The following is a 22,500-nucleotide window of genomic DNA, read 5'->3' as shown; positions in this document are numbered from 1 at the left end:
CCAGCTGACCACCAAACGCCACTGACCCCCCCACCCCATGACCAGCTGACCACACCTCATTAACCCCTCCCCCTCCCACTAGCCCCTTTATTAGCCCCTCCCCCTCCCATTATCCCCTCTCCTTTCCATTAGCTCCTCCCCTTCCCTTTAGCCCCTCCCCCTCCCCATTAGCCCCTCCCCATTAACCCTTTCCCTCCCTTCTTGTGTTTGATGGCTCTCTGCAGGTTCTCTGGCCCCTCCCCCATCCCCGTTGGCCCCTCCCCCATGGCCATTAGCCCCTCCCCATTAACCCTTTGCGCACCTTGTTGGGTTTGACGGCTCTCTGCAGGTTCTCTGGCCCCTCCCCCATCCCCGATGGCCCCTCCCCCATCCCAATTAGCCCCTCCCATTAACCCTTTGAGCACCTTGTTGTGTTTGACGGCTCTCTGCAGGTTCTCTGGCCCCTCCCCATGGCCAGTGGCCCCTCCCCCTCCCCATTAGCCCCTCCCCATTAACCCTTTGCGCACCTTGTTGGGTTTGACGGCTCTCTGCAGGTTCTCTGGCCCCTCCCCCATCCCCATTAGCCCCTCCCATTAACCCTTTGTGCACCTTGTTGGGTTTGACGGCTCTCTGCAGGTTCTCTGGCCCCTCCCCCATGGCCAGTAGCTCCTCCCCCATCCCCGATGGCCCCTCCCCATCCCCGTTAACCCCTCCCCATTAACCCTTTGCGCACCTTGTTGGGTTTGACGGCTCTCTGCAGGTTCTCTGGCCCCTCCCCCATGGCCAGTAGCCCCTCCCCCATGGCCATTAGCCCCTCCCATTAACCCTTTGAGCACCTTGTTGGGTTTGACGGCTCTCTGCACGTTCTCCGGCCCCTCCCCATGGCCAGTAGCCCCTCCCCCTCCCCATTAGCCCCTCCCCATTAACCCTTTGCGCACCTTGTTGGGTTTGACGGCTCTCTGCAGGTTCTCTGGCCCCTCCCCCATGGCCGTTAGCCCCTCCCCCATCCCCGTTAGCCCCTCCCCATTAACCCCTTCCCCACCTTGTTGGGTTTGACGGCTCTCTGCACGTTCTCTGGCCCCTCCCCCATCCCCATTAGCCCCTCCCCCATGGCCGTTAGCCCCTCCCCATTAACCCCTTCCCCACCTTGTTGGGTTTGACGGCTCTCTGCAGGTTCTCTGGCCCCTCCCCCATGGCCGTTAGCCCCTCCCCATTAACCCTTTGCGCACCTTGTTGGGTTTGACGGCTCTCTGCAGGTTCTCTGGCCCCTCCCCCATGGCCATTAGCCCCTCCCCCATCCCCGTTAGCCCCTCCCCATTAACCCCTTCCCCACCTTGTTGGGTTTGACGGCTCTCTGCAGGTTCTCGATCCATTTGTCCCTCTCGGCCGCCGACCGGCACGCGAAGCATTTGGTGCCGGACGCCGTCGTCACCTGCGGGCAGCGGCTCAGACCCCGATTCCACACAAAATTCACCCAAAATTCACACAAAACTCACCCAAAAATCTCCCAAAATGCACCCAAAATTCACCAGAGTCACACCCAAAAAATTCCCTAAAATCCCACCCAAAACTCCCCAAAATCACAGCCAAAACTCCCCAAAATCACACCCAAAATTCACCCAAAAATCACAGCCAAAACTCCCCAAAATCACACCCAAAATTCACCCAAAACTTGTCCAAAATTCACCCAAATTCCACCCAAAATTTACCCAAAATCACACCCAAAATTCACCCAAAATCACACCCAGAATTCACCCAAAACCCATCCAAAATTCACCCAAATCACACCCAAAAAATTCCCCAAAATCCCACCCAAAACTCCCCAAAATCCCACCCAAAATTCACCCAAAGTTCACCAAAAATCACATCCAAAACTCACCCAAAATTCACCCAAAATCACACCCAAAATTCACCCAAAGTTCACCCAAAATTCACCCAAAATTCACCAGAATCCCCGCCAAAATTCACCCAAAATCCTGCCCAAAATTCACCCAAAATCACACCCAAAACCACACCCAAAATCACACCCAAAATTCACCCAAAACTCACCCAAAATTCACCCAAATCCCACCCAAAATTCACCCAAAATCACATCCAAAATTCATCAAAATCACACCCAAAACTGCCCAAAATCACACCCAAAATTCACCAAAATTGCACCCAAAACTCCCCAAAATTCACCCAAAACTCCCCAAAATCACACCCAAAATTAATCCAAAGTCCCACCCAAAACTCCGCAAAATCACACCCAAAATTCACCCAAAACTCGCCCAAAATTCACCCAAAACTCGCCCAAAATTCACCCAAAATCACACCCAAAAATCTGCCCAAAATCCCACCCAAAATTCACCAAAATCACACCCAAAATTCATCCAAAATCACCCAAAGTTCACCCAAAATTCACCCAAATCACACCCAAATTTTCAGCAAAATTACACCCGAAATTCACCAAAATCAAACCCAAAATTCAACAAAATCCCAAAATTACCCCAAACAAAATTCAACAAAACACCCCAAAATCACACCCAAAAAAATTTACCAAAAATTCACCAAAATTCACAAAATTACCCCAAAAAATTCCCCAAAATTTCCCCCAAAACCCCCAAAATTCCCAAAAAATTCCCCAAAGAATCCCCAAAATTCCCCAGAATTCCCCTAAGAATTTTCCCAAAATTCCCAAAAATCCCCCAAAATCCTCCAAAATTCCCCAAAAATCCCCCCAAAAATAAAAAAAAATCCCAAAAAATCCCCAAAATTTCCCCCAAAATTTCCCCAAATCCCTCCAAACTCTCCCCCAAAATTCCCCCCAAAAGTTCCTAAAAAATTCCCCCCAAATTTCCCAAAAATCCCCCCAAAATTCCCCTGAAATTCTCCAAAATTTCCCCCAAAATTCCCCCAAAACCGCCAAAATTCCCCAAAATTTCCCCCCAAAATCCTAAAATTTTCCCCCAAAATTCCCCAAAAATTCCCCCAAAATTTCCACCAAAATTCTAAAAAAATCCCCAAAAATTCCCCCAAAATTCCCCAAAATCCCACAAAAATTCCCCAAAATTCCCCCCCAAAAATCCCCCCCAAATTCCCCACAGAATCCCCCAAATTCCCCAAAACCCCCCAAAAATTCCCCCCAAATTCCCCAAAATTCCCCCAAAATTTCACAAAAAATTCTGAAAATTCTCCAAAAATCCCCAAAATTCCCAAAAATCCCCAACAATTTTCTCGAAATTCTCTAAAATTCTGCCCAAAATTCCCAAAAATTCCCCAAAAATCAAAAAAATCTCCAAAAATTCCCCAAAATTCCCCCCCAAAAAATCCCCCCCAAATTCCCCAAAGAATCCCCAAAATTCCCCAAAATCCCCCAAAAATTCCCCCAAAAGTCTCTAAAATTCCCCCCAAAATTCCCAAAATTGCCCAAAAATTAAAAAAATTCCTCCCAAATTCCCCAAAATTTCCCCCAAAATTTCACAAAAAATTCTGAAAATTCTCCAAAGAATCCCCAAAATTCCCAAAACTCCCCCCAAAATTCTCCAAAATTCCCCCCAAAATTCCCAAAAATTCCCCAAAATTTTCCCCCAAAATTCCCCAAAAATCTAAACAAATTCCCCAAAAATTCCCCAAAATTCTCCCCCCCAAAAAAAAATCCCCCCAAAATTCCCAAAAATTTCCCAAAAAATCCTCAAAGAATCCCCCAAAAATTCCCAAAAATTCCCCAAAAAATTCCTCAAAAAATCCCCCAAAAATTCCTCAAAAATCCCCCAAAATTCCCAAAAATTCCCCCAAAAATTCCTCAAAATATCCCCAAAAAATTCCCAAAAATTCCCCCAAAAATTCCCAAAAAATCCCCAAAAAATCCCCCAAAAATTCCCAAAAATTCCCCCAAAAATCCCCCCAAAATTCCCAAAAATTCCCCCAAAAATTCCTCAAAAAATCCCCAAAAAATTCCCAAAAATTCCCCCAAAAAATCCCCCCAAAATCCCCAGAAAATTCCCAAAAATTCCCCCAAAAATTCCTCAAAAAATCCCCCAAAATTCCCAAAAATCCCCCCCAAAATTCCCAAAAAATCCCCCAAAAATTCCCAAAAATTCCCCCCAAAATTCCAAAAAAATCCCCCAAAAATTCCCAAAAATTCCCCCAAAAATTCCTCAAAAAATCCCCAAAAAATTCCCAAAAATTCCCCCAAAAATCCCCCCAAAATTCCCAAAAATTCCCCCAAAAATTCCTCAAAAAATCCCCCCAAAATTCCCAAAAATTTCCCAAAAAATTCCCCAAAAATCCCCCAAAATTTCCCAAAAATTCCCCCAAAAATTCCCAAAAAATCCCCCAAAAATTCCTCAAAAAATCCCCCAAAATTCCAAAAAATTCCCCCAAAAATTCCTCAAAATATCCCCAAAAAATTCCCAAAAATTCCCCCAAAAATTCCCAAAAAATCCCCAAAAAATCCCCCCAAAATTCCCAAAAATTCCCCCAAAAATTCCTCAAAAAATCCCCAAAAAATTCCCAAAAATTCCCCCAAAAAATCCCCCCAAAATCCCCAGAAAATTCCCAAAAATTCCCCCAAAAATTCCTCAAAAAATCCCCAAAAAATTCAAAAAAATCCCCCCAAAAATTCCCAAAAAATCCCCCCAAAATTCCCAAAAATTCCCCCCAAAATTCCAAAAAAATCCCCCAAAAATTCCCAAAAATTCCCCCAAAATTCCCAAAAAATCCCAAAAAAATCCCCCCAAAATTCCCAGTAATTTCCCCAAAAAATCCCAAAAAAATCCCCCAAAATTCCCAAAAATTCCCCAAAAAATCCAAAAAAAATCCCCCAAAAATTCCAAAAAATTCCCCCCAAAATCCCCCAAAAATTCCCAAAAATTCCCCCAAAATCCCCAAAAAATCCCCCAAAAATTCCCCAAAACTCCCCCCGAATTCCGGACCTCGAAGCAGAACTCCTGGCCCAGGATGCTGCTGTGCACGGCCTTGATGATGGAATCCTCGTCCAGGTTGAGCTCCAGCGCCTCGGCCGCGCTCGAGGGGCTCAGCAGCGACTCGTGGGAGTGCGACTCCTTAAAGCTCTGCATCAGCCGCGCCCTGCGGGGGGATTCCGGAATTTGGGGGGCATTTGGGGGGGATTTGGGGGCTTGGAAAGGAATTTTGGGGGGTTTGGGGTAATTTTGAGGGGTTTTGGGGAGATTTGGGGGGGCTCGTGGGAGTGCGACTCCTTAAAGCTCTGCATCAGCCGCGCCCTGCGGGGGGATTCTGGAATTTGGGGGGCATTTGGGGGGGCATTTGGGGGCTTGGAAAGGAATTTTGGGGGGATTTGGGGGGGATTTGGGGGAATTTGAGGGGGATTTGGGGGAATTTGAGGGGGTTGGGGGGATTTGAGGGGGATTTGGGGTCATTTTGAGGGGATTTGAGGGGGATTTGGGGTAATTTTGAGGGGTTTTGGGGGGATTTGGGGGGGCTCGTGGGAGTGCGACTCCTTAAAGCTCTGCATCAGCCGCGCCCTGCGGGGGGATTCCGGAATTTGGGGGGCATTTGGGGGGGATTTGGGGGCTTGGAAAGGAATTTTGGGGGGATTTGGGGGGGTTGGAGGGGATTTGAGGGGGTTTTGGGGGGGTTTGGGGTCATTTTGAGGGGGTTTGAGGGGGTTTGGGGGGGTTTGTGGGAGTGCGACTCCTTAAAGCTCTGCATCAGCCGCGCCCTGCGGGGGGATTCCGGAATTTGGGGGGCATTTGGGGGGGATTTGGGGGCTTGGAAGGGAAATTTGGGGGGATTTGGGGTAATTCTGGGGGCATTTGAGGGGATTTGGGGTCATTTAGGGGGGATTTGGGGGGATTTGGGGGGGCTCGTGGGAGTGCGACTCCTTAAAGCTCTGCATCAGCCGCGCCCTGCGGGGGGATTCCGGAATTTGGGGGGCATTTGGGGGGGATTTGGGGGCTTGGAAAGGAATTTTGGGGGGTTTGGGGTAATTTTGAGGGGTTTTGGGGAGATTTGGGGGGGCTCGTGGGAGTGCGACTCCTTAAAGCTCTGCATCAGCCGCGCCCTGCGGGGGGATTCCGGAATTTGGGGGGCATTTGGGGGGGATTTGGGGGCTTGGAAAGGAATTTTGGGGGGGTTGGAGGGGATTTGAGGGGGTTTTGGGGGGGTTTGGGGTCATTTTGAGGGGTTTTGGGGGGATTTGGGGGGGCTCGTGGGAGTGCGACTCCTTAAAGCTCTGCATCAGCTGCGCCCTGCGGGGGGATTCCGGAATTTGGGGGGCATTGGGGGGGGATTTGGGGGCTTGGAAAGGAATTTTGGGGGGATTTGGGGGGGATTTGGGGGAATTTGAGGGGGATTTGGGGGAATTTGAGGGGGTTGGGGGGGATTTGAGGGGGATTTGGGGTCATTTTGAGGGGATTTGAGGGGGATTTGGGGTAATTTTGAGGGGTTTTGGGGGGATTTGGGGGGGCTCGTGGGAGTGTGACTCCTTAAAGCTCTGCATCAGCCGCGCCCTGCGGGGGGATTCTGGAATTTGGGGGGCATTTGGGGGGGATTTGGGGGGGATTTGGGGGCTTGGAAAGGAATTTTGGGGGGATTTGGGGTCATTCTGGGGGGATTTGAGAGGGATTTGGGGGGGTTGGGGGGGATTTGAGGAGGATTTGGGGGGATTTGGGGGGGTTGGGGGGGATTTGAGTAGGATTTGGGGTCATTTTGGGGGGATTTGGGGGGGATTTGGGGGGGTTTTGGGGTCATTTTGGGGTCATTTTGGGGGGATTTCGGGGGCATTTGGGGAGTTGGAAAGGGGTTTGGGGGGGTTGGGGGTAATTTTGGGCGGATTTGGGGGGGTTTGGGGGGCGGGAAATGGATTTTGGGGGGATCTGGGGGGATTTTGAGGGGATTTGGGGGAGATTTGGGAGGGATTTGGGGCGTTGGAAAGGGTTTGGGGGGGATTTGGGGGGCAGGAAAGGGGTTTATGGAGGATTTGGGGGGATTTGGGGGGGATTTGGGGGGATTTTACCAGATTTGGGGAAGTTCCACGTGGATTTGGGGGAAATTTGAGGGGATTCTAGGAGATTTTAGGAGATTTTGGGAGGATTTAAGGGGATTTGAGGAGATTTGGGGGGGATGTGGGAGGATTTGAGGGGATTTTGGGAGGGATTTTGGAGAATTTGAGGGGATTTTGGAGAATTCGAGGGGATTTTGGGGGGATTTGAGGGGATTTGGGGAGGATTTGAGGGGATTTTGGGGCGATTTAAGGGGATTTGAGGGGATTTTGGGGGGATTCGAGGGGATTTGGGGAGGGATTTTGGGGGGATTTGAGGGGATTTTGGGAGGGATTTTGGAGAATTCGAGGGGATTTGGGGGGAATTTGAGGGGATTTTGGGAGGGATTTTGGAGAATTCGAGGGGATTTTGGGGGGGATTTGAGGGGATTTTGGGGGGATTTGAGGGGATTTGGGGGGGATTTTGGAGAATTCGAGGGGATTTTGGGGGGATTTGAGAGGATTTGGGGAGGATTTAAGGAAATTTGAGGGGATTTGGGGGGAATTTGAGGGGATTTTGGGAGGGATTTTGGAGAATTTGAGGGGATTTTGGGGGGATTTGAGGGGATTTTGGGGGGATTTGAGAGGATTTGGGGAGGATTTAAGGAAATTTGAGGGGATTTGGGGGGAATTTGAGGGGATTTTGGGAGGGATTTTGGAGAATTTGAGGGGATTTTGGGGGGATTTGAGGGGATTTTGGGGGGATTTGAGGGGATTTTGGGAGGGATTTTGGGGGGGATTTGAGGGGATTTTGGGGGGATTTGAGGGGATTTTGGGGGGATTTGAGGGGATTTTGGGAGGGATTTTGGAGAATGTGAGGGGATTTTGGGGGGATTTGAGGGGATTTTGGGGGGATTTGAGGGGATTTGGGGGGGATTTTGGAGAATTCGAGGGGATTTGGGAAGGATTTGAGGGGATTTTGGGGGGATTTTGGAGAATTCGAGGGGATTTTGGGGGGATTTGAGGGGATTTTGGGAGGGATTTGAGGGGATTTGAGGGGATTTTGGGAGGGATTTTGGAGAATTCGAGGGGATTTTGGGGGGATTTGAGGGGATTTTGGGGAGATTTTGGAGAATTCGAGGGGATTTTGGGGGGATTTGAGGGGATTTGGGGCGGATTTTGGAGAATTCGAGGGGATTTGGGGAGGATTTGAGGGGATTTTGGGGGGATTTTGGAGAATTCGAGGGGATTTTGGGGGGATTTGAGGGGATTTTGGGGAGATTTTCTGGGGTTTGAGGGATATTCCAGGGGGTTTGGGGAGTTCCTGGCGGGATTTCGGGCACCACCGCGGTGGGACCCCAAAGGCCCCCAGGGTGGCCCCAGGTGTGTCCCAGGTGTCCCCCCAGGTGTGTCCCCAGGTGTTCCCGGTACCTGTCACGCTCGGCGCTGTGGGAGCTGCTGGTCCAGTGCCCCCAAATGTCCCCAAAAGCCCCTGTGGTGTCCCCAGGTGTGCCCTGATGTCCCCAGGTGTGGCCGGGTCTCCTAGGTGTGTCCCAGGTGTGTTTCCAGGTGTCCCCAGGTGCCCCCAAACTCCCTCACGTGTGTCCCCCGGTGTCCCCAGGTGTGTCCAGGTGACCCCAGGTGTCCCCAGGTGCCCCCAAACTCCCTCACGTGTGTCCCCAGGTGTGTCCAGGTGACCCCAGGTGTGTCCCAGGTGTGCCCAGATGTCCCCAGGTAACCCCAGGTGTCCCCAGGCGCTCCCAAACTCCCTCACGTGTGTCCCCCGGTGTCCCCAGGTGTACCCAGGTGTGTCCAGGTGACCCCAGGTGTCCCCAGGTGCCCCCAAACTCCCTCACGTGTGTCCCCAGGTAACCCCAGGTGTCCCCAAACTCCCTCACGTGTGTCCCCAGGTGTGTCCAGGTGACCCCAGGTGTGTCCCAGGTCCCCCCAGGTACCCCCCAGGTGTACCCAGGTGTGCCCCAGTTCCCCCCAGGTGTACCCCAGTCGCCCCCAGTTCCCCCCAGGTGTGTCCCAGGTGTGTCTCAGGTGTCCCCAGATGTCCCCAGTCCCCCCCAGGTGTGTCCCAGGTGTGTCTCAGGTGTCCCCAGCTGTCCCCCAGTTCCCCCCAGTTGCCCCCAGTCACCCCCAGTCCCGCCCAGGTGTCCCCAAGTGTCTCCAGGTGTCCCCAGGTGTGTCCCAGGTGTGCCCCAGGTGTCCCCAGTCACCCCCCAGTTCCCCTCCAGTCCCCCCCAGTCCCACCCAGGTGTGCCTCAGGTGTCCCCAGATGTCCCCAGTCCCCCCCAGGTGTGCCTCAGGTGTCCCCAGATGTCCCCAGTCCCCCCCAGGTGTGTCTCAGGTGTCCCCAGGTGTCCCCAGTCCCCCCCCCAGTTCCTCCCCAGTTCCCCCCAGTCCTGCCCAGGTGTCCCCAAGTGTCTCCAGGTGTGTCCCAGGTGTGTCCCAGGTGTACCCCAGATGTCCCCAGTCCCCCCCAGGTGTGTCTCAAGTGTACCCAGTTCCCTTCCAGTCCCCTCCAGTCCCCCCCAGGTGTGCCTCAGGTGTCCCCAGCTGTCCCCAGGTCCCCCCCAGGTGTGCCTCAGGTGTCCCCAGGTGTCCCCAGGTGTACTCCAGCCCCGCCCAGGTGTGTCCCAGGTGTGCCCCAGCTGTCCCAAGTCCCTCCCCAGTCCCCCCCAGTCCCGCCCAGGTGTGTCCCCAGGTGTCTCCAGGTGTCCCCAGTCCCACCCAGTTCCCCCCAGGTGTGTCTCAGGTGCCCCCAGGTGTGTCTCAGGTGTCCCCAGGTGTACTCCAGCCCCGCCCAGGTGTCCCCAGGTCCCCCCCAGGTGTGTCTCAAGTGTCCCCAGTCCCCCCCAGTTGTGCCCAGGTGTGTCTCAGGTGTTCCCCAGTCCCCTCCAGTCCCCCCCAGTCCCACCCAGGTGTCCCCAGGTGTCCCCGGTCCCACCCGGGTGTCCCCAGGCGTGTCCAGGTGTCCCCAGTCCCACCCAGGTGTCCCCAGGCGTGTCCAGGTGTCCCCAGTCCCCCCCAGGTGTGTCCCCAGGCGTGTCCAGGTGTCCCCAGTCCCACCCAGGTGTCCCCAGGTGTCTCCAGGTGTCCCCAGTCCCACCCAGGTGTGTCCCCAGGCGTGTCCAGGTGTCCCCAGTCCCACCCGGGTGTCCCCAGGCGTGTCCAGGTGTCCCCAGTCCCGCCCAGCTGTGTCCCCAGGCGTGTCCAGGTGTCCCCAGTCCCACCCAGGTGTCCCCAGGTGTCTCCAGGTGTCCCCAGTCCCACCCGGGGGTCCCCAGGCGTGTCCAGGTGTCCCCAGGTGTCCCCAGGTGTCCCCAGGTGTCCCCAGGTGTCCCCAGTCCCACCCAGGTGTCCCCAGGCGTGTCCAGGTGTCCCCAGGTGTCTCCAGGTGTCCCCAGTCCCACCCAGGTGTCCCCAGGCGTGTCCAGGTGTCTCCAGGTGTCCCCAGTCCCACCCAGGTGTCCCCAGGTGTCTCCAGGTGTCCCCAGTCCCACCCAGGTGTCCCCAGGCGTGTCCAGGTGTCTCCAGGTGTCCCCAGTCCCACCCAGGTGTCTCCAGGTGTCCCCAGTCCCACCCGGGTGTCCCCAGGTGTCTCCAGGTGTCCCCAGTCCCACCCAGGTGTCCCCAGGCGTGTCCAGGTGTCTCCAGGTGTCCCCAGTCCCACCCGGGTGTCCCCAGTCCCACCCAGGTGTCCCCAGGCGTGTCCAGGTGTCCCCCGTCCCACCCAGGTGTCCCCAGGCGTGTCCAGGTGTCCCCCGTCCCACCCAGGTGTCCCCAGGCGTGTCCAGGTGTCCCCAGTCCCACCCAGGTGTCTCCAGGTGTCCCCAGTCCCACCCGGGTGTCCCCAGGTGTCTCCAGGTGTCCCCAGTCCCACCCAGGTGTCTCCAGGTGTCCCCAGTCCCACCCGGGTGTCCCCAGGTGTCTCCAGGTGTCCCCAGTCCCACCCGGGTGTCCCCAGGCGTCTCCAGGTGTCCCCAGGTGTCTCCAGGTGTCCCCAGTCCCACCCAGGTGTCCCCAGGCGTGTCCAGGTGTCCCCAGTCCCACCCGGGTGTCCCCAGGCGTGTCCAGGTGTGTCCCCAGTCCCACCCAGCTGTGTCCCCAGGCGTCTCCAGGTGTCCCCAGGTGTCCCCAGGTGTCCCCAGGTGTCCCCAGTCCCACCCAGCTGTGTCCCCAGGCGTCTCCAGGTGTCCCCAGGTGTCTCCAGGTGTCCCCAGTCCCACCCAGGTGTCCCCAGTCCCACCCGGGTGTCCCCAGGCGTGTCCAGGTGTCCCCGGTGCCGCCCAGGTGTCCCCAGGCGCCTCCAGGTGTCCCCAGGTGTCTCCAGGTGTCCCCAGTCCCACCCAGGTGTCCCCAGGCGTGTCCAGGTGTCCCCGGTGCCGCCCAGGTGCGTTACCTGTCGTGGTCGGCGCTGCGGAAGCGCGGCAGGATCTGCCGGAAGCTGCTGGTCCGGTCCAGCTTGGGCTGGCTCTTGGTGCGCTTGATGGAGCTCTTGAGGCGCCGGCTCAGGAAGCCTTGCTGGGGGCACAGGTCACCGGGGGTCACCCGGGGGTCACCCGGGGGTCATCGGGGTCACCCGGGGGTCACCCAGGGGTCATCTGGGGGTCATCGGGGTCACCCGGGGGTCACCCAGGGGTCATCTGGGGGTCACCCGGGGGTCACCCGGGGGTCATCTGGGATCATCTGGAGTCACCCAGGGGTCACCCGGGGGTCATCGGGGTCACCCGGGGGTCACCCAGGGGTCATCTGGGGTCACCCGGGGGTCATCTGGGGGTCACCCGGGGGTCACACAGGGATCATCTGGGGTCACCCGGGGGTCATTGGGGTCACCCAGGGATCATCTGGGATCATCTGGGGTCACCCGGGGGTCATCTGGGATCATCTGGAGTCACCCAGGGGTCACCCGGGGGTCACACAGGGGTCATCTGGGGGTCATTGGGGTCAGCCAGGGGTCACTGAGGAGTCACTCGGGGGGTCACACAGGAGTCATCTGGGATCATCTGGGGTCACTTGGGGGTCACTGGGGTCACCCAGGGGTCACCCAGGGGTCATCTGAGATCATCTGAGATCATCTGGGGTCACCCGGGGGTCACCCAGGGGTCATCTGGGGGTCACCCGGGGGTCATTTGGGTCAGCCAGGGGTCACTCAGGAGTCACCCGGGGGTCACACAGGAGTCATCTGGGATCATCTGGGGTCACCCAGGGTCATCTGGGGTCACCCGGGGCTCACCCAGGGGTCATCTGAGATCATCTGGGGTCACTCGGGGATCATCTGGGATCATCTGGGGTCACCCAGGGGTCATCTGGGGTCACCCAGGGGTCACCCAGGGGTCACTCGGGGTCATCTGGGGTCACCCAGGGATCACCCAGGGGTCACCCAGGGGTCACCCAAGGTCAGGGGTCACCTGGGCTCAGAGGTCACCTGGGGGTCACCTGAGGTTACCTGGGGTCACTCAGGATCAGGGGTCACTCAGGGGTCACCAGGGGTCAGGGGTCACCCAGGGGTCACTCAGGGGTCACCTGAGGTCACTCGGGGTCACTCAGGGGTCACCAGGGGTCAGCAGGCATTGGGATCATTGGGGGATCTTTGAGGTCAAGGGGTCACCAAGAGGTCACAGGGGTCATTGGGGTCATCAGGGTCAGGGAGTGACCATGGAATCTGTGAGGTCAAGGGGTCACCGAGGGGTCATTGGGGGGTCATTGGGGTGGGGGAGGATCAGGGGTCACTGTGGGGTCACAGGGGTCACCAGGAGGTCACGGGGGTCACCATGAGGGGAGGGGGCACGGTCAGTGGGTCACGGTTGCCATGGCAACAGGCAAAGGCAGACGGTGTAATGGCGATTACCAAGGCAACGGGGTCAGTCCAGAGCCTGGTTACCATGGCAACGGGTCAGTCCAGGTTACGCAGTTACCATAGCAATGGGTCAGCCCATATCCAGGTGACCTGGTTACCATGGCAACAGTTCATCCCGGATGGGGGGGGTGGGGTGTGACTTGGTTACCATGGCAACGGGTTTGTCCCAAATCCGGGTGACTTGGTTACCATGGCAATAGGTTGGCTCAGGTTTGGGTGACCTAGTTACCATGGCAACGGGTTCGTACTGGTCTGGGTTAGCTGGTTACCATGGCAACAGGTTCGTCCTGGTTTGGATTAGCTGGTACCCGTGACAACGGGTTCGTTCAGGTTTCAATGACCTGGTTACCATGGCAACAGTACAGTCCAGAGTTGGCCTGCTGCGTTACCATGGCAACGGGCTACCCAGGACCTGGGTTAGACACTTACTGTGCCAACAGATTATTGGTTTACATGGTTACCATGGCAACGTGTTCGTGCAGCTCCAGGTTAGCCCATTACCGTGGCAACGGGACGTTCCAGGTTTGGGTTACCTGGTCACCATGGCAATGGATTATTCCAGGTTTGAGTTACCTGGTCACCATGGCAACAGGCAGCACAGGACCATGGTTTCCATGGAAACAGGTGAGGTAGGACATGGTTTATCTGGCTACTACGGTAGTGGGTTATTCCAGGTCTGCGTTACCTGGTTACCATGGCAACGGGTTATTCCAGGTTTGTGTTGCTGGGGTTACCATGGCAACGGGTTATTCCAGGTTTGGCTTACCTGGTTACTATGGCAACGGGTTATTCCAGGTTTCAGTTATGGTATCACCATGGGAATGGCTTATTCTAGGTCTGGATTACCTGGTTACCATGGCAACGGGTTACTCCTGGTTTGGCTTACCTGGGTTACCATGGCAATGGGCTATTAAAGGTCTGCGTTACCTGGTTACCATGGCAATGGGCTATTCCAGGTTTGGGTTACCTGGTTACCATGGCAACGGGTTACTCCTGGTTTGGCTTACCTGGGTTACCATGGCAACGGGCTATTCCAGGTTTGGGTTACCTGGGTTACCACGGCAACGGGCTATTCCAGGTTTGGGTTACCTGGGTTACCACGGCAACGGGCTAGTCCAGGTTTGGCGTACCTGGTTACCATGGCACTGGGTTGTTTCAGGTTTGGGTTACCTTGGTTACCATGACAACGGGCTATTCCAGGTTAGGCGTACCTGGTTACCCTGGCAATGGGTTGTTTCAGGTCTGGGTTACCTGATCACCATGGCAACGGGTAGCACAGCTACCCCCGGTGACACATAGAGCGGACGTTGCCATGGAAACGGGAAGGTGGGGACCACAGGATGCGGGAGGATTCCATGGTAACCATGGCAACAGGCACAGCCACGGTAACCATGGCAATAGGGATGTACTGGATCATTGTGACCATGGCAACAGGCACAGCCATGGTAACCATGGCAACGAGGGCTGGGCAGTGCAGACAGGGGTACAGGTGATGTGGCGGAGGGGCAGGGCTGCCCGGTAACCATGGCAACCATGGCTTGGGTACCACAGTAGCCACGGGTGACGGGGGGGGGGGGGATGGTAACCGTGGCAACGGCTGAATGATGGAGTAACCACGACACCGGGTGTTCAGTGGGGTAACCATGGCAATGGCTGTGCCATGGGTGTATCGGGACCATGGTAACCATAGCAACAGTTACCCCAAATAACCAGCAGGGAAGGGAATTATCATGGTAACCATGGCGACGGATGATGGGTGACCATGGTAACCATGGCAACGGATAACCAGTGACCACGGTAACCATGGCAATGGATAACGCGTGACCATGGTAACCATGACGACAGATGATGGGGGGGGCCCCAGTAACCATGACAATGGATGATGGGTGACCATGGTAACCATGGCAACAGATAACGGGTGACCACGGTAACCATAGCAATGGATGGGGGGGTGAGAAGCACGGTAACCATGGCAACAGATAACAAATGACCACAGTTACAATAAATGGGGGGAGGGAAAAAAATATCGTGGTAACCATGGTGACGGGAGCGTCGCGGTCGCCATGGCGACGGGGACTCACCGAGGGCCGGAAGGGGGGTGCGGGCGGCGCGTCCATGTTGATGCTGAACTGCTTCCCGCCGGGAACGCTCTTCCTGCGGGAGCGGCCGCCGTGGTAATCTGGGAATCGGGGGGTACGGGGGGGTCAGCACAGCCCAAAAACCGGGGGGATCCCAAAATCCCACCCCAAAAATTGGGGGATCCCAAAATCCCACCCCAAAAACCAGGGGGATCCCAAAATCCCACCCCAAAAACCAGGGGAACCCAAAATCCCGACCCAAAACCCGGGGGACCCCAAAACCCCACCCCAAAACATAGGGTACCCCAAAATAACACCCCAACACTGAAGGGGGGAATCTCATAATCCCACCCCAAACACCAGGGGGACCCCAAAATCCCGACCCAAAACCTGGAGGATCTCAAAATCCCACCCCAAAAATTGGGGGATCTCAAAATCCCACCCCAAAAATTGGGGGCATCCAAAAATCCCATCCCAAAAATTGGGGGCATCCCAAAATCCCACCCCAAACACCGGGGGGACCCCAAAATCCTACCCCAAAAATTGGGGGCATCCCAAAATCCCATCCCAAACACCTGGGGGACCCCAAAATCCCACCTGAAAATCTGAGGGATCTCAAAATCCCACCACAAAATCCACCAGGATCCCAAAATCCCACCCCGAAACCCGGGGGATCTCAAAACCCCACCCCAAAAACCGGGGGAATCCCAAAATCGCACCCCAAAACCGGGGGGACCCCAGAATCCCACCCCCAACCTCTGTGGGGGCCCCAAAATTTGTTCCTCGAGGTGATTGAAGGGGGAAATCTGGGGGTCTGGGAGGGATTTTGGGGAGTTTTAGAGGGGTCATGGGGGGTGAGGAGACCCCAAAAACCACGGGGACCCCAAATCCCACATGCCAAAATCCGAGGAGACCCCAAAATCCCACCCCAAAACCCGGGGGGGACCCCAAAATCTCACCCCCAACCTCTGTGGGGGTCCCAAAATTTGTTCCTTATGGGGATGGATGTGGGAAATTTGGGGTCTGGGGGGGATTTGGGGGGAGGTCTTTGGGGGGGGTCAGAGGGGGTGAGGGGACCCCAAAATCCAGAGAGACCCCAGATCCCAAACCCCAAAATCTGAGGAGACCCCAAAATCCCACCCCAAAACTCGGGGAGGACCCCGAAATCCCACCCAAAACCCCAAAACCCACCCCCAAAATCTGCTTCTTGAAGGGATGGATGGGAGAAATTTGGGGTCTGGGGGGGATTTGGGGTAATTTTGGGGGGCTCAGAGGGGGTGAGGGGACCCCAAAATAACGGGATCATGGAGGATCCCCAAAATTCCCCCTCCCCATCGATCTGTGGAGACCCCAAAATCGCCCCCAAAGCCCCTCTGGGGGTCCCAAAATCTGCCCCGAGGGGGATGGGAGGGGGAAATTTGGGGGTCTGGGAGGGATTTTGGAGGGAATTTGGGGGGGTTTTAGGGGGGGTCACGTGGGGTGAGTGGGCCCCAAAATTCGGGGAAACCCCAGATTCTACACCCCAAAATCAAAGGGGACCCCAAAATCCCACCCCAAAACCCGGGGGGGACCCCAAAATCCCACCCAAAACCACAAAATCCCACACCCAAAATCTGCTCCTTGAGGTGATTGAAGGGGGAAATTTGGGGTCTGGGTGGGGGTTGGGGGGGATTTGGGGGAGGTCAGAGGGGGTGAGGGGACCCCAAAATAACGGGATCATGGAGGATCCCCAAAATTCCGCCTCCCCATCGATCTGTGGAGACCCCAAAATCGCCCCCAAAGCCCCTCTGGGGGTCCCAAAATCTGCCCCAAGGGGGATGGGAAGGGAAATTTGGGGGTCTGGGGGAGGTTTTGGGCAGACTTTCAGGGGGTCATGGGGGGTGAGGGGACCCCAAAATTCGGGGACACCCCAAATTCCACACCCCAAAATCCAAGGGGACTCCAAAATCCCACCCCAAATCCCGGGAGGGACCCCAAATTCCAACCCAAAACCCCAAAATCCCACCCCCAAAATCTGCCCCAAGGGGGATGGGAGGGGGATATTCGGGGTCTGGGGGGGATTTTGGGGGGAATTTTGGGGGTTTTAGGGGGGTCACGGATGGTGAGGGGACCCCAAAATGGGGAGGGGGATTCCAAAATCCCATCCCTGACCTGTGAGAACCCCAAAATCCCACCCCCAAATCCTCTGGGGGGGTCCCAAAATCCATGCCAAGGGGAGAAGGAAGAGGAAATTTGGGGGAAATTTGGGGAAGTTTTGGGGGGTCTCAGCAGCCCCCCGGGACCCTCCCCCCGCTCTGCTCCCCTCCCCCAGCCACCCCCACCCCCAAATTTTTTGGTCCACCCCAAAATTTTGGGGTTCCCCCCCCCCAAATCCCCTTTAATCCTTCCCAAAATTCTTCCCCTGCCCCCCAAATCCCCTCGACCCCTCCCCAAATTTGAGTCCCCCAAATTCCACCCCCCAAACTGAGCCCCCCTCCCCAAATTTGGGGTCCCTTTAATTCTGTCCCAACTCCCCCTCCCCAAAACCCCCTGGGACCCCCCCCCAAATTCCCTCCCCACCCCCAAATCCGCTTTTACTCCACCCCCCCCGAGCCCCCTCCCCAAATTTCGGGGTCACTTCAATTCTGCCCCCCCCAAACCCCCCCAAATCCTTCCCTAACCCCCCCAAACCCCCTTTAACCCCGAGCCCCCTCCCCAAATTTCGGGGTCACTTCAATTCTGTGCCCTAAAAACCCCCAAATCCCCCCTAAATCCCCCCAAATCCCTTTTAACCTCGAGCCCCATCCCCAAATTTCGGGGTCACTTCAATTCTGTCCCACAAAAACCCCCAAATCCCCCCTAAACCAACCCCAAATCCCCTTTAACCTCGAACCCCCTCCCCAAATTTCGGGGTCTCTTCAATTCTGCCCCCCCAAACCCCCCCAAATCCCCCCTAACCCCCCTCCAAAACCCCCTTTAACCTCGAGCCCCCTCCCCAAATTTTGGGGTCACGTCAATTCTGCCCCCCTAAACCCCGCCAAATCCCCCCTAACCCCCCCCAAAACCCCGTTTAACCTCGAGCCCCCTCCCCAAATTTCGGGTTCCATTTAATTCTGAGCCCTAAAAACCACCAAATCCCCCCTAATCCCGAGCCCCCTCCCCAAATTTCGGGTTCCATTCAATTCTGCCCCCCCCTAACCCTCCCAAGCCCCCCCAAAACCCCCTTTAACCTCGAGCCCCCTCCCCAAATTTCGGGTTCTCATCAATTCTGCCCCCCCCAACCCCCCCAAGCCCCCCCCGCGCCCCCTCCCCAAATTGGGCTCCTACCGGCCACGGTGCTGCTGCCGCCCTCGGGGCCGAGCCGGGGGCCGGGGGGGGGCCCCAGGGTCCAGGGGGACCCCGAGATTTGGGGGGGGGGCGCGGCGGGGGGGCCCCACATGGTCCTAGAGCGGCCCCGGGGCCCCCCCGAGCCCCCCCGGCGGGGCCGGCGCGACCCCCGCGAGCATCCGGGGGGGCGGCGGGGGGGGGCACGCGCGCACCTGGGGGGGGCACAGGCACACCTGGGGGGTCACACCTGGGGGGTCACACCTGGGGGGTCACACACACCTGGGGGGGGCACAGGCACACCTGGGGGGTCACACCTGGGGGGTCACACCTGGAAAAGGGGGGTCACACACACCTGGGGGGTCACACCTGGGGGGTCACACCTGGGGGGTCACACCTGGAAAAGGGGGGTCACACACACCTGGGGGGGGCACAGGCACACCTGGGGGGTCACACCTGGGGAGGGGGGGTCACACACACCTGGGGGGTCACACCTGGGGAGGGGGGGTCACACACCTGGGGGGTCACACCTGGGGAGGGGGGGTCACACACCTGGGGGGTCACACCTGGGGAGGGGGGGTCACACACCTGGGGGGGTCACACACACCTGGGGGGGGGCACAGGCACACCTGGGGGGTCACACCTGGAAAGGGGGGGTCACACACACCTGGGGGGTCACACCTGGGGAGGGGGGGTCACACACCTGGGGGGGTCACACACACCTGGGGGGGGGCACAGGCACACCTGGGGGGTCACACCTGGGGAGGGGGGGTCACACCTGGGGGGGTCACAGGCACACCTGGGGGGGGCACAGGCACACCTGGGGGGTCACACACACCTGGGGGGTTCACACACACCTGGGGGGGGCACAGGCACACCTGGGGGGTCACACCTGGGGGGTCACACCTGGAAAGGGGGGGTCACACACACCTGGGGGGGGCACAGGCACACCTGGGGGGTCACACACACCTGGGGGGTCACACCTGGGGGGTCACACCTGGGGAGGGGGTTCACACAGCTGGGGGGGGCACAGGCACACCTGGGGGGTCACACCTGGGGAGGGGGGGGCACACACACCTGGGGGGGGCACAGGCACACCTGGGGGGGGCACAGGCACACCTGGGGGGGGCACACACACCTGGGGGGTCACGCCTGGGGGGTCACACCTGGGGAGGGGGGGTCACACCTGGGGGGGGTCACACACACCTGGGGGGTCACACACCTGGGGGGGGGCACAGGCACACCGGGGGGTCACACCTGAGGAGGGGGGGGGTCACACCTGGAAAGGGGGTCACACCTGGGGGGGTCAGACACACCTGGGGGGTCACACCTGGGGAGGGGTCACACACACCTGGGGAGGGGGGGTCACACACCTGGGGGGGGTCACAGACACACCTGGGGGGGGGCACAGGCACAGACACACCTGGGCCTTTGCACACTCACTGTAACCCCCAACCCCGGCCCTGACACACTCACCTGAGCCCCCCCAGCCCTGACACACTCACCTGAGCCCCCCCAGCCCTGACACACTCACCTGAGCCCCCCCCAGCCCTGACACGCTCACCTGAGCCCCTGCACGCTCACCTGAGCCCTCCCAGCCCTGACACGCTCACCTGAGCCCCTGCACACTCACCTGAGCCCCTGCACACTCACCTGAGCCCCCCCAGCCCTGACACACTCACCTGAGCCCCCCCCGGCCCTGACACACTCACCTGAGCCCCCCCCGGCCCTGACACGCTCACCTGAGCCCCCCCGGCTCTGACACGCTCACCTGGCCCTTGCACACTCACCTGAATCCCCCTGGCCTTTGCACACTCACCTGAGCCCCTGCACGCTCACCTGAGCCCCCCCGGCCCTGACACGCTCACCTGAGCCTCCCCACGCTCACCTGAGCCCCCCCCAGCCCTTGCACACTCACCTGAGCCCCCCCGGCTCTGACACGCTCACCTGAGCCCCCCCCGGCCCTGACACACTCACCTGAGCCCCTGCACGCTCACCTGAGCTCCCTCAGCCCTGACACACTCACCTGAGCCCCCCCAGCCCTGACACGCTCACCTGAGCCCCCCCAGCCCTGACACGCTCACCTGAGCCCCCCCAGCCCTGACACGCTCACCTGAGCCCCCCCAGCCCTGACACGCTCACCTGAGCCCCTGCACGCTCACCTGAGCCCCCCCAGCCCTGACACGCTCACCTGAGCCCCCCCAGCCCTGACACGCTCACCTGAGCCCCTGCACGCTCACCTGAGCTCCCTCAGCCCTGACACACTCACCTGAGCCCCCCCAGCCCTGACACACTCACCTGAGCCCCCCCCGGTCCTTGCACGCTCACCTGAGCCCCCCAGCCCTGACACACTCACCTGAGCCCCTGCACACTCACCTGAGCCCCCCCAGCCCTGACACACTCACCTGAGCCCCCCCAGCCCTGACACACTCACCTGAGCTCCCCCCAGCTGTGACACACTCACCTGAGCCCCCCCCGGCCCTTGCACACTCACCTGAGCCCCCCCAGCCCTGACACGCTCACCTGAGCCCCTGCACACTCACCTGAGCCCCCCTCAGCCCTGACACACTCACCTGAGCCCCTGCACGCTCACCTGAGCCCCCCCCAGCCCTGACACACTCACCTGAGCCCCTGCACGCTCACCTGAGCCCCCCCCCAGCCCTGACACACTCACCTGGCCCTTGCACACTCACCTGACCCCCCCCGGCCCTGACACACTCACCTGAGCCCCTGCACGCTCACCTGAGCCCCCCCCAGCCCTGACACACTCACCTGAGCCCCTGCACGCTCACCTGAGCCCCCCCCCAGCCCTGACACGCTCACCTGAGCCCCCCCAGCCCTGACACGCTCACCTGAGCCCCCCCCCAGCCCTGACACGCTCACCTGAGCCCCCCCCCAGCCCTGACACGCTCACCTGAGCCCCTGCACGCTCACCTGAGCTCCCCCAGCCCTGACACGCTCACCTGAGCCCCCCCAGCCCTGACACACTCACCTGAGCCCCTGCACGCTCACCTGAGCCCCCCCCGGCCCTGACACACTCACCTGAGCCCCCCCAGCCCTGACACGCTCACCTGAGCCCCCCCCCAGCCCTGACACGCTCACCTGAGCTCCCCCAGCCCTGACACGCTCACCTGAGCCCCCCCCAGCCCTGACACGCTCACCTGAGCCCCCCCCAGCCCTGACACGCTCACCTGCGCCCCTGACACGCTCACCTGAGCCCCCCCCGGCCCTGACACACTCACCTGAGCCCCCCCCGGCCCTGACACGCTCACCTGAGCCCCCCCCGGCCCTGACACGCTCACCTGAACCCCCCCCACGCTCACCTGAGCCCTTGCACACTCACCTGAGCCCTCTCCCCTCCCCCCGCCCCCCCCTTTTTGCACACTCACTCCCCCTCCCCCCCCCCCCCCCGCGCGGCTCCGCGCGCGCCGCCCCCGCTGCCCCTCCCCCACCCCCCCCCCCCCGCGCTCCGGGCCCCTCCCCCACTCCTCGCACACTCGCCCCTCCCCCACGCACACTCGCCCCCCCCCCTTTTTGCACACTCGCCCCCCCCCTTTGCACACTCGCCCCCCCCCTCACTCACCCGGCGCCGCCGCCGCCGCCCCGCGCTCGGGAGGCCCCGCCCACCGCGCTCTAAACCACGCCCCACCGCGCTCGGGACACGCCCACCGCACGTCCTTGGCCACGCCCCGCCGCGCAGGGGAGGCCACGCCCCCTAGAGGGGGATGGCCACGCCCACCGCGTGCGGAGGCCACGCCCACGGCGGGGGCGTGGGAAAGGGGCGGGGCCTGGGGCCGTGGGAAAATGGGGGGGAGGGGGGACTGGGGGAACTGGGAGGTGATGGGGGACACTGGGGACACTGGGGGGACATTGGGGACACTGGGGGGGACATTGGGGACACTGGGGACACTGGGGGGGACATTGGTGGGGACATTGGGGGGGACATTGGGGGGACACTGGGGGTACATTTGGGACACCGGGGGGACACTGGGGGGACACTGGGGACACCGGGGGGGACATTGAGGGTGATGGCACTGGTGGCATGAGGCGGTGGCACTGGGACACACTGGGAGGATGACAGGTGGCACTGGTGGCACTGGAGATGGCACTGGGGATGGTGGCATTGGGGACACTGGAGATGGTGGCACTGGTGGCACTGGGGATGGTGGCACTGGTGGCACTGGGGACACTGGGGATGGTGGCACTGGGGACACACTGAGGATGGTGCACTGGGGACACACTGGGGATGGTGGCACTGGTGGCACTGGTGGCACTGGGGACACCGGGGATGGTGGCACTGGGGACGCTAGTGCCACTGGAGATGGTGG

At 59.0% G+C, this 22,500-nt stretch overlaps 1 protein-coding gene across 2 annotated transcripts in view; it reads right to left on the bottom strand.

Annotated features, from left to right (window-relative positions):
• Window positions 1-18,257, bottom strand: part of LOC111922203 (ras/Rap GTPase-activating protein SynGAP-like) — a 30,204-nt gene extending 11,947 nt beyond the window's left edge. The window contains exons 1-6 of one of the 2 annotated variants that reach the window (XM_086874651.1): window positions 18,176-18,256; window positions 14,873-14,970; window positions 11,334-11,455; window positions 8,354-8,464; window positions 4,896-5,049; window positions 1,313-1,411 (exon numbers count right to left, since the gene is read on the bottom strand). In XM_086874651.1, coding sequence (XP_086730777.1) covers window positions 1,313-1,411; window positions 4,896-5,049; window positions 8,354-8,464; window positions 11,334-11,455; window positions 14,873-14,908 — 522 coding nt within the window. In that variant the 5' untranslated portion in view covers window positions 14,909-14,970; window positions 18,176-18,256. Of the gene's footprint in view, window positions 1-1,312; window positions 1,412-4,895; window positions 5,050-8,353; window positions 8,465-11,333; window positions 11,456-14,872; window positions 14,971-18,175 lie in introns of both variants that reach the window. The other variant, XM_086874652.1, reaches the window with a different exon arrangement.
• Window positions 18,258-22,500: the final 4,243 nt, after the last annotated feature.

This window comes from Cyanistes caeruleus, unplaced genomic scaffold (genome assembly GCF_971803275.1).
Source record: "Cyanistes caeruleus unplaced genomic scaffold, bCyaCae1.hap1.1 HAP1_SCAFFOLD_362, whole genome shotgun sequence".
In the NCBI taxonomy this organism is placed as follows: domain Eukaryota; kingdom Metazoa; phylum Chordata; class Aves; order Passeriformes; family Paridae; genus Cyanistes; species Cyanistes caeruleus.
Note: the sequence above shows the minus strand (reverse complement) of the source record. Positions and strands in the feature narration are given on the sequence as shown.